The 12,632-nt window shown below is 36.9% G+C and overlaps 1 protein-coding gene across 1 annotated transcript in view; it reads left to right on the top strand.

The window, feature by feature from the left end:
- Positions 1 to 12,632, top strand: part of TRDN (triadin) — a 307,272-nt gene that overhangs the window by 96,926 nt on the left and 197,714 nt on the right. Inside the window, exon 10 of the mRNA XM_039223086.1 lies at positions 1,543 to 1,624. Coding sequence (XP_039079017.1) covers positions 1,543 to 1,624 — 82 coding nt within the window. The remainder of the gene's footprint in view (positions 1 to 1,542; positions 1,625 to 12,632) is intronic.

Genomic DNA, 12,632 nt, shown 5'->3' with positions numbered 1-12,632 from the left:
TTACAGTTATGGACCCCCTTATAGATGACCCTTTTCTGGCCTGAAAGGGGCTGTAAAGCACCGCAAATCTGGAGCTTACATGGAAATTCAGCTCCATTTCATAGGAGCTGAACGTCTTGAAAGCCTGTTCACTTTAGGTTTTAAATTGTAAAATGAAAATACACGTACGTCCTAAGGATCTCATGAAAATTAAATGACTTAATGTATCAAAATTGATTGGGATTGTTCTAAGCATAGACTAAGCAGTATATAAATGTTAGCTAGGAAAAAATAATGGAGATCAAACTTTTCTTAGAGTGCCCAGGCTCATCTTTTCTTTGTACACCGAAAGAGGAACTATCACGTTATGTTGCCATATGTTTCTATCAAATTTTTGCTTTCATGAGGAAAACAAAATTAATAATAATATGGATCGATACTTTTCTAGGTATATGGCCTGAATGTCATGAAACAATGTGCTTTTATGCATGCTTGAATATGCTCAAGAATCAACCTAGATGGGTCTAACAACTATAAGGGAATCCTATAATGAAGGCGACTAACCTCTGTTTGGCATGTGGGTCTGGGACCCCTCCCTTCTCACCATCATGGAAGGTAGTGTGTGTGCCACTCCAGTTGCTCTCCTTGCTAATCCACACTTCACCACAGCAAACTAATTTTGACAAATTCTAAAAAAGGAAAACTTCCAGTAAGCAGGTAGGTCTGCTGACATTCGATAATATCTAGTTGTCAGTGAGATTTTAGAAGGTTCCTATGCCCATACCAATTCCTGGATTTAAAAGAAACACACAGCAGAAATTTGTGGAATGAAAATTAATGATAAAACATTTTGCAAGCATTTCATATGGGATCCTATGTTAGTTAATGTTTACAGTTCATGGCGTGGATGGTTTTGGTTAATTAAAGAAATCACTTGGGATAAGGAAGCATTCAGAAACGATTGTGGGTTTTTATACAGTTCATAATAAGCCCAGAGACTTGAGGGAGCCTTTCAAGCCTCTATAAAACTGAATATATTTTCCCTTTGGCCCATTATTTACTTAACTGCAGGTCATTTACTTTGGCAGGAGAAAATGTACCTGTTCAATATCAAAAGGCCCATGAATTTTAACCTTCTTTTATTGCCTTATTATATCATTTGACAATTTTTAGTTAAATGGAAAAAATGGTGATTTTTCTCTATATTAGGACTCCTCTCAGCTTCTGTGATGTTAGTTTCCATAATTTAAAATGCATATTGAAAATAAATTGCTTTATTTTTGTGTAGATTTTCCATTAATGAAGTCCAGTAGATATATTTAACATTGTATATACATCTATGAAAAGTAATATATTCAGAAATAGCTCTGAAGATAACCGAACCTGTGTATGTATCCACTTAAAGATCTCACCTAATAACAATTTTCTTATTGCATAATAATATGAATTTATACTTCAGATTATGAATTATGCATGTTGGGGATAGATCTAGCTATTTTAGTCAAGGATATTAAATTTGTTAATCCTTTTTTTTCAATACCTACTCCTGCATTGTGTGCACAGGACAAAGCCCAGCTATACCACCTCCATTACCAACAGAGCAAGCTTCCAGACCCACTCCAGCATCACCTACTCCTGAAGGCAAGTATTTTTTACTTTTCTAAAGCTCCCCTCTCTTGTAGATAAAATAGAATGTAGAGAAAAAAGACCCAATAGTAACAGCAGAAACAACAAAATCCTTATATTCTTAAATAGTTTTGGCACATCTAAGCTACAGTTTACTTCTCCTGAAATTAAAACTTGCTGCTTTTTGGAAAACCAAGTTTTTCCTCTTAAGCTTTTATACTGGTGATCATCAGCTTCCAGAAGGATGACCAGCTTCATATCCTGGAAATCAAGCTAGAAAGAACAGGGACAAATAGACAAGGATATGCCTTGCAATTCATGCAGTCTTACCACAACTTGACCAATTTAGTGTCTTCAAGATGCAAAGACAGAGTTTCTGGGTTTCAATCTGAGTTTCACCTCTTACCATTTGTGTAAATTTTGGTTTACTTAAACTTACTCTTCATGAGTTTTCACTTCCATAAGGTGAGTTGAACATAGTACTTATCTCATAGAGTTCGTGTGAGGATAAAATGGTGTGTGTGTGTGTGTGTGTGTGTGTACCAGTTTATAAAATTAATAACTAATACTACTATTAATTAGTTCTTCAAAATATGGTGTTTTGGGATTGGCAGAATTAGTGGAAGAAATTGTCATCATAATTTTTCAGAATCATTTGTCTTCATTTATTCATTCAACTATAATTTATTAAATCCCAACCATGGGATCACACTAGGTATTGCCCAAAGTACTGGGGATTCAGAGATTAATAGAAAATAGTTCCTGTCCTACGAAGACTCAGTTTACAGGTATAAAATGAAAAGTAATTAAAGAGGAGCCAGATATAAAACACAAATAATTAAAGCCAAGTGCACCACTACTTTTTTGCAAGGGTACAGATAAAGGCCTCCTTCAGACCATCATAGCACCGCTTCCACTCCTAGCTCTGTCAAACACTGAAAGGGACCTTCTTTGTATAAATATGGACATCAGACTGCTTGCTCAAGTTTTATACCCATCTGTCCAACAGCCACTTGTTGACCTTGCTCACCTCTTGAGTTCAGCATCCACTGGGAGCAGAGAAAGAACTGTCTGGAGGAAAAAAAGTCACAGTCCTAAGACTTGGAGTGTAAGAGAGTAAAAAACATTTTAGTTGGCCACACCCTGTCATCCCCACAGACTCTCAGACCTAGGGCAGGATGTAGCCAGAAGAGGGCCCATAGAGTCCTGTAAAGCACAAGAACCTACAAAAGGCACCTTGGTTGCTGGGTTCTAAGAGGTGTCGTGATTCCCACCATACGATAAGAACTAAAATAGAAGCCAGTGCTGAATATGTGGAAGCTTAGAGAAGGGTGGGCATAACTCTGCTTGGAAGAGGTGAGGAGAATCCCAGGAAAAGCTTCTCTGCAGAAGTGGTGTGGAGCTTAAATCCCAAGAATATGGAAGAATATGCATGGAAGACATTACCAACAAAAGAATCGGCATATGCAAAAACATGGAGATGAGAAAGAAAGAGGTTTTGTTCAAAGATGCATAAGCCCTTCATCCTGGAGAGAAAGAAGGCAGCATGGAGAGGGTCTGGGACAGATGATAGAAAGACATACAAAGGACAAATCATAAGTGCCTTGTAGGTTAAGCTGGGATTTATATTTATCTTTAAATTTTTGTTATAAAGCATTTAATTAAGCATTAAAAATAAACCTGCAGTATACTCAGCCTGCAGATACATTTATCAGCATTTTCTATTCTCACTTATCCAATCTTTCTCTTCTTTCCTTTCTTCCTTGTTTTTTACTGCTTGTATTTCTTATTTCTTTTTTACTTCTCTGACATCAAGCTATTTCACCCAGCTAAGGGATTTTTATTTCTTTTTAAGATTTTTGACATGTTTACATGGTTCAAAATTTAAAAATTACAAAAATGATGTAAGGTAGTGGAGTTTCCCTCCTGGCCCTATGTACTAACTACCCAGTTCTTCTTACAGGCAACCAATGTTAGCTCCTTCCTTCCAGAGGTATTTTGTGCATATACAAGCACAAATACTTCCTCCTCAGCTAAGAGATTGTTATTCTTTTCTCTAGATGATTAAGAATTTCCCATATATGAGATAGATATGTTCATTTTAAAAGAACAGTTTGACTGCCATCCTGCTGATTTAGACGGGTGGCATGAGAGTGATTGCAGACACTTGAGAAGAGAAGAGTCCAAACAAGTTGTAACACAGGCACTAAACAGTGGGGTAGTGGATGGAGAAGGCAGATAGATCAGAAAAATATCTGGAAAGGGCATCAATTGGTCAAAGTATCTGATTACTATATATGCTGAGATGCAACTAGCAATTAGAATGACTCTGGCTTTCTGAATTAGATATCCAGGTGGACAGAGGTGCCATTAACTAACATGGAAAACCACTGAAATAAAATAGGCCTGGTGAGGAGAAGCAGGAAGTTCATGGGCACAGGACAGACTGGCACATAACAGTTTCCCATGGGCTTCCAGGTAGAATTACTGAGCAGGACATTCTAAATTGGCACATGGAACTCCAGAAAGTATTATATTATTGTCTGGAATTATATATTCATGCAAGCTGTCCTTTCCTCTATACCTTACTTATCTTCTATCCCTCAAACCCCATCCCCAAATGAATCTCCAATAATGAGGAGGAAATGTCTGAGAAGTTTAGTTCATTTCATGTATCCTCCAAACCCCTCTTACAAAGGGGACCAGGTCTTATTGATCATTTCTTATTACCTAGAGGGATGGTAGGAACTCTGTGTCTTTGAAAATAGTGATTTACTGGGGCACCTGGATGGCTTAGTCAGTTAAGCGTCCGACTTTCGCTTAGGTCATGATCTCTCAGTTCGAGGGTTCGAGCCCAGCGTCGGGCTCTTTGCTAACTGCCAGCTCAGAGCCTGGAGCCTGTTTCAGTCTGCGACTCCCTCTCTCTCTGACCCTCCCCTGCTCACGCTGTCTCTCTCTCTCTCTCCTAGAAATAAATAAAACATTAAAAAAAAAGAAAATAGTGATTTACAACCTGTGCTCTAGAATCACACAGATCTGGATCCAAATTCTGATTCTGCCATTTTCTACCTGGATGAGCAAATGTAACACCTAAACTTCTAGCTTGTTTATTGGTAAAATACTGGTACTCATATTACCTATCACAGAGAGATCCTGTAAAGACAGAATAAAGCTATGATTATTTCAATTATTATTATTGTGTTTGATATTGATAAACTAAAGGAATTATCCTTCAATTTCATTTTATTGGCTTAGGACAATTTTTCACAAAGAATAGTTTGCAGCTTGTCAGCACCAAAATCAACTGTGAAGCTTCTTAAAAATTTATGTTCCCACCATATCTTAGACCTAGCATATAAGAATCTCTGGCAATTCAGGGAGGAAAAATATCTATTTTTATCAAGCTCCTCCATTGAATCTTGTACTAAATTTTGAGAACCTTTGGTTTATGTCCATGTGTAAAAAAAAAACCTTACAGATGCAACAAATTGTTTTATACCAAGCACCTAAACTCAGTAGCTCTTTCGAATAGTCTTTCCTCTACTTTATTTTAACTAAATAAGGTTAATGAATTTAATTAAATCTGAATGGCTTGGTGAGAGTAGCATTATCCAATTGACCACAGATCCAATGATCCTTTCGGCTATACATTTATATTTCACACAGCCTATAGCCAGGGAAGGATTTGGGTAGCTGGACAAGTGATGTTGTGTTCTGACATAAGCATATTCTATGAACTTTCTGGCCAGATACTGACCAGGTCACACCTGCAGTCATGTTCTCTTCAACTCACGTTTATTTATAATATTATGTTTTCTGTACTTATACTCATTTTACATTTGATATTTCAAAACCCTGTAAAGTAGACATTATTAAGGATTAACAAATGTAGTCTTGGAATTTATTTGTTTATGCTAAGTTAGTAAATAGCAGATCTTTGTTTCCAGACCTGAATTTCTAGTTCTATGCCCAAGGATCTTTCTAGTATATTGCTATGAAAACATCAGCATTTGAGGATCCTACCTTCATGTCTTCTGAGACCTCAACAGGTTTTGGAAGATGAAGACATAAAGTGTTGTGCTATAGATTTCATGCAGTTCTGCAATAAAAAACATCATGTTCTGATCTCAGTATAGATAACCCTAGCCATGCTTCTTAAAATTTATTGTGCACACAAATCACCGGGGGTTCTTGTGAAAATGTAGATTTGGATTTGGTAGGTCTAGTGTGGGGCTGGAGATTCTGCATTTTTACCAAGATCCCAAGGTTTACTGATGCTTCTGGTCTAGGACTCCATCACAGTAGCAAATATCTAGGTGATTTAGAGGGAAGTGGAGAGCAATTAAATATTTCTAAAAATGCTTTTAATTTAGTATTAGTCAACTGAATGACCTTTAATTGGCCAAATGTCCTTCAGAATGACTAAAATATCACTCATGGAGAAATTTTGACTGCCAGTTGTCTGGGAAAGAACAATAGTTTTCAAGCCAAGTACCTAAGCATTCTAGAAAGGTTTGCAAGAGAGCAAGAGAAATGCCAGTGGGAATGGGGGGAAAGGTTACATTATACTTGCAAATTATAATAACCTAGTGTATAGTATGTAAAATATTTTGATTTGGCCAGCTACATAAATGCAATGTATTAGCTGCTGTAAGCTTTAAATAAAAACCCTGTATCATCTATAAATCAGTGCTATGTCAATACCAATCTAAAAAAAAAAAAAAAAAAGAATTTGTTTGGTCATTAGAGGTCACAATTTAATGTAAAGTACGTGTAAAATCTTGCTCCAAGACTCCAAATCAGTAATGCTTCCTGAATTTTTAGAGAACAGTCCAGAACTAGTCCAAGGTTTGACACCTTCATCTCCCATCCCAAACTGCTGAAGACACATTTTATTTGACCCACACAGGTTTTCTATGTACTGATTTTTAAGTGTGGTCGTCTTGACTAAGTGGAACTTCCCATTGTTTCTATCAACTGACAAACCTCTTCTTCACCCATTCATTCACTTGGCTCTTGATGTCATTTCTGTGTGTGACAATTATATGAAGACAATTCCTCTTGATATCATAATTTCTTAAATTCCTGATCAATACTGGGTATCTTGGTTTTCAAGAGCTGCCATGACAAAACACCACAGATTGGGTAGCTTAAGCAACAGAAACTCATAGTTTTTTGAGATGGAAGTCTGAGATCAGAGTGCCATGATAGACAGGCTTCTGGAAAAAGCCCACGTCCTGGCTTGTAGACATTTACTTCTTGCTATCTTGACATGGTGAAGACAGAACTCAGGTGGCTCTTCCTCTCCTTAGGACACAGTTCTATGGTATCAGGGCTCCTCTCTTATGACCTCATTTAAGCTTCATTACCTCCTAAAGGCCCGACCTCCAATATAGTTATATGGGGGTTAGGGCTTCACATGTGTATTTGGAGGAGACACAATTCAGTCCTTAGCACTTGGTAACCTCTGAGCCTCATTATTAGTAAAACACCTTAAATGTTTCCCTTGTACAATTAAAGTTGTTTAAATATTTCTTTTTGAGTAATCAATGATTTGCGTTTTGCATTTCTATCATAAATGGTTTTTCACCAGCATAAATTCCCAGCTTGCATCATCTTTTGCATACGCTTGATATTGATAGGAGTTAAATAGTTTTTAAAATGTATATCTGGACTCAGATATAACTGAGTTATATGGAAAATAATAAAACAAAAACTGAGTAATCTCATCACTGGCAATTATTGTATATCATTTACTTAGCTAGTAAGCAGATTATTTAGAAAAAATGCTTAGAACTCAGTGGAGAGAGACAGAGGTCAGAGTCATATTTTGTTTGGCATTTGGATTATAAGAGCTTATGTTACTGGGGATAATTTGACACAAAACTGAAAAGTGACTCTGTCACTGCCCCAATGTTCACAGGACAAGGGATAGCCTATAAATAATAGTGTCACATTAACTTTCGTTGGATTCTAATTCTGTTATTGTTGTTGTTGAGAGATGGACATAAATCAAAGAACTCCAATTCCCCAATTTGAGGCAGATTTTGATAGATTATTCAAGTGTTTGACTCCAGTTTATCTCCTACTAGAGGTTCATAAAACACCAAGTAGTAAATGTTTTGCCTATCAGTCTGTCACTTGGAAAGGGATGTGTCATTTGTAAAGTAGGACACTTAGGTTTCCATTGTTCTATTTAAAGAGCTATTTAATTTGAAATTTTATCATGGAACCCAGTATGATGTTTAAGTGAATAACATAACGATGTCTCAGGATTACAGGGCTTTTACTTTCCAGAGAAGGAGTCTTGACACTGAGGACACTGGCACTGAACAGGTTCCCAAGGAGTTCATGCTACCAGGCGATACCCAGATCATGGGCTTTGTCAAGGCTTGCAGATGTGCCTGCAACTTCATTAACATAATTGATTAGGAACTAGGACATATTTAGTATTAATCAAGCTGTTTTTAGTGAGCCTGATTATGCACAGTCCTTGATGCACTATTTTAGTCTGGAACTTCCTTAGGACCAAGTTGCAAGAAAATGGCATTATGTAAAAAAGAACTTTTTTCACATAAAAAAGGTTTTTTTAGTGCCACTTATGTGTGGCACTAACGTGTGCTATTTGATTTGAGATATACAGATATAACAGTTAAATGTAGGAGCTTAAACATATTTTGCATTTTTTTGGTTTTAAAAAAGTAGAACTTATCTATACACTGAATTATTAAGTTTGTTCACAAGACATTGGAAACTATTTGGAATTTTAACAGTAGATTTTTAAAAATCATGGACCTAGTTATGAGTGAAACTGCCCTCATATCTGTGAGGCCCTTAAAAGCTTCCTTTGTGCTTTCATAGCACTTAAAACAAAGAAAATCAGTTTCTCACAGCACTCATTTCCTTCTTGGAAATGCTGGTGTGCTTCTCAGGCTATTTGTCTCATGCCTTGAAGATGTGTCTTGCCTTCCTTCAGTTTCCCTCCTCTCCCACATCACATGCTTTGCACATCATAATGAAGTTTCTATTGCTTTAAATATTTGGGTGTGAAGACTAAATTTGTATACCAACTCACGTGTTTCCTTTGACTCCTATATGTTTTAGACTATGTCTGGCCATAGAAAATTGGCTACAATAACATTAAACAAATCACATGTAACAACCATGTCATGTAATCATTTCTGACATTGTCAGTTGACAGTTAATTATGGATATGATTTAAAAGGGACTAACTTAAATATAATATTAATTCTCACGTTCTTTCTAAAACAGCATTACATTTTGTAACAGAATTCCCATGTCCACTGGGAGCTCCCCTGGGACTGAAAAGCCTGCAAGTTCAAAGAGCCACTAAAACTACCACTTACTTCAATAAGGGAGCTGATCTACTGAGCTCCTCCCCCAGTGAAATGGCAACTGTTATATTACCATCAGATTATTCTTCCCTTTAGCCATTTTATCATCAAATGTTGATCAGAACTGTCTTTCTCAGGAGGAATTAGCCCCTGACTGCTCTCAGACAGAATCCTCAGTGATTCAACAAACTGCTTCAGGCAACATTTTCCATCTTCACCCCATCACCAAAAAAAGCTGCTTCATAAAATCTTAGTAGAAGCACAGTTACCAGATATGATCCCATTATTTTTTTTAAATATTTTTTATTTATTTCTAGGAGAGAGAGAGAGAGAGAGAGAGAGAGACAGCGTGAGCAGGGGTGGGTCAGAGAGAGAGGGAGTTACAGACTCTGAAATAGGCTCCAGGCTCTGAGCTGGCAGTCAGCACAGAGCCCGACGTGGGGCTCGAACCCACGAACCGCGAGATCATGACCTAAGCGAAAGTCGGACGCTTAACCGACTAAGCCACCCAGGCGCCCCATGATCCCATTATTTTTTAATCAACAATGAGAAAAGATTTTTTTCTTTCCCACTACTCAACATGGACATCTCCCAAAATTTCATGATTCTTGTTGTCATTGTTCTCTAAAGAATAGAAGACTTCTACCCACATGTTATTATTCAACATTTAGTGTAAAATTGTCACAACTTGTCTATTGTGGCAAATATGTGGAAAGAAGTTACATGATTTTTTATTAACTATATATCTTATGCTTAAGTTAATTTTAACATTCCATTATAAACATACAATTTGCATAAATAAAGGCAAATATAATAAGGGAAATCAATACAGTATACCCTATTGTCTTCTTGACTAAATATACAATTCGTACTTAGTATGACAATTGTAAATAACATAATAAATGTCATCATCCATATGTGGGCAAAAGCACTCTAGAGGGAAGACCAAGGACTCAGCTTCCAATCCCAGCTTTGACACTAATCAGTTATATGACTTTTGACAAATCAACTGACTTTTTAGGATCTCCATTTCTTCACCTGTAAAGTTGGGGCCAGGCCTTAAATGGTCTTTTAAGTACCTTTTTGCTTCCACCTGGAGATTTCAAGCTTATTGTTTTCAGGCCAGTGGGATGGTGATTAACTGCCTTAAGAGCAGAGGGAAGACTTCATGGCTTTGTATAGTGGTTAAATAGCTACTAGAGATCTTTACAGTATGGTTGTGGTCTGGATAGAGATATCTACTCGTTGGGACAACCAGGCATGCCCCTATGCAATGAATAATACTTTCATGCATTATTTACTGATGTAAAGAAATGAGTTGTACAGATCATAAAGGCTGTAAAAGTTGGGAGGAAGATGAGATATGAGTGAGGCAAGGCTATGCAATGAAATCACAAGACTTGCATTGGGCCATAAAGAGTGGGTTGGTAGGATTTGTATAGAGGAGAAAGAAGCATTATAAGAAACTTCTTATAAGATTATTTCTTACCATAGGATGTATCCGAGGACAATGTTCTACAGGAGCTAGTAATGTTTTATTTACAATTCTATTAAACCAAGAACTTTATCACCTTAGCTCTTCAGGAGATATATCCTGAGAAGCAAAGAGCAGAAAATAATAAAATAGAAATTTGGCCCCAGTTCTTATTCCATTAACTCTATGACACAATGAATTTTATTGAACTTTAGGCTAATGTAATTTTTTTTTTTGGTTTGGTGGTGAAATAAACTTATATCTGTCAGCAATTTTTAATGGAACTGACCTTTAGTTATAATTTTGATAAAATAATATAAACCAAACTACTTTCACTACTTATTTAACTTAGAAACTTAATACAACTGAATTAAATAATGTATATATTGGGGCGCCTGGGTGGCTTAGTCAGTTAAGCGTCCGACTTTCACTTAGGTCATGATCTTGCCGTCTGTGGGTTCGAGCCCCGTGTTGGGCTCTGTGCTGACTGCCAGCTCAGAGCCTGAAGCCTGTTTCAGTCTGTGACTCCCTCTCTCTCTGACCCTCCCCTGCTCACGCTCTCTCTCTCTCTCCTAGAAATAAATAAAACATTAAAAAAATTTTTTTTAAATAAATAATGTATATATCAACTTAGCACATTTTTTAGCACAGTTAGGTACTCAACCATTGCTTGCTATTATTATTATTATTCTTTATCAGGAAATTTTTCTTATATGTATAATAAATTATTAAATCGTATGTTAAGTTTTTAATTGGTGTCTATGATAATAAGGTAATTGTGTTAGTGGCATTAGTCAGTATATGTGAAACTCTATATAATTTCTTAATACAGAATTTGGCTCAGGGGTTCCTGGGTGGCTCAGCCAATTGAGCGTCTGACTTCAGCTCAGGTCATGATCTCGCAGTTCGTGGGTTTGGGCCCCAGCTCACATCCTGGAGCCTGCTTTGGATTCTGTCTTCTCTCTCTCTCTCTCTCTCTATTTTTCTCTTTCTCTCTCTCTCTCTTTCTGCTGCTCCCCCACTCACACTGTCTCTCTCAAAAATAAATAAACATTAAAAAATTATTAAAAAGCCAATTTGGTTAATATCCTGAAGGATTTTGTACACACAGCTACAGATTTTACACCTCTTCACAGACTGTGTGAAGCTTCTAAAGCAATTGAGCAAAGGAAGAGTAAGATCCAATTTGCATTTTAGATTTCTTATGACAGCTATAGAAAGGATGGGTAGCTGAGGGGTGGAGATCGTGGGTCTGGAGATGAGACAATTATAGGAGGCTACTGTTCGTGTGGGAAAATTATGCTACTTTTCTTTTAAACGATTCCATTTAACCCTCAAAATAACTCCAAGCAGTGAATATGATTTCACATAAGTTTAAAATTTTGAGCAGATCAGAGAAATCAAGTAAACTCACTAACAGAACACAGCTATAAGAGTGATATACAATTGTCCTTCAAACAATGTGGAGGTCTAAGGTACTCCTCGCCCCCCTCCATGCAGTTACAAACCATGTATAACTTTTGACTCCATGAAAACTTAACTATTAAAGCATACTGTTGACTGGAAGCCTTATTGATACATAAACAGTTGATAATACATGTTTTATATATATTATATACTGTATTCTTAAAGTAAGCTAGAAAAAAGAAAATATTAAGAAAATCGTAAGGGAGAAAATATATTTATACTACTGTACTCTATTTATTAAAAAATTCCACTTGTAAGTGAACCAGTGTGATTCAAATGTCGTTCAAGGGTCCACTGTAGTTGGAATTAGAAGCCGTGTATCTCATACCCAGGTTTAGACTGTTTCCATTATTTTAAGACTAGCAGTGAGTGTTAGGGTTGAGCATGATTGCTAAAGCCTGTCTGCGCTGAGTATATGAATGGCATTAAGAATACGAACAGCTTTGGGGAGATGATAATGAGCTCAGTTTGGGGCTTGTTGAGTATAGAAGGGTCCCTGGTATATCAAGATGCAGAGGTACAGTGGGACATGCCAGGGCTAGCAAAAACAGGAAGGCTGTATCAGTCCTAGGCTTGAAGAGGTAGGGGAATGAAGAGGCTTACAAAGCCAAAAGCCCTGTAAGAGAGACGCTCCGTCAGAGCTATGTCCTTCATTAAGAAAACACATCATCAAAATTCTGTAAAATAATGCATGTAATATCCTCGATAAGCCTAGGAGGAAATTGGAAAAT

Source organism: Hyaena hyaena, unplaced genomic scaffold (genome assembly GCF_003009895.1).
Source record: "Hyaena hyaena isolate Hyena2069 unplaced genomic scaffold, ASM300989v1 scaffold_1262, whole genome shotgun sequence".
In the NCBI taxonomy this organism is placed as follows: domain Eukaryota; kingdom Metazoa; phylum Chordata; class Mammalia; order Carnivora; family Hyaenidae; genus Hyaena; species Hyaena hyaena.
The sequence above is the reverse complement of the archived record's forward strand: the minus strand, read 5'-3'. Positions and strand labels throughout refer to the sequence as shown.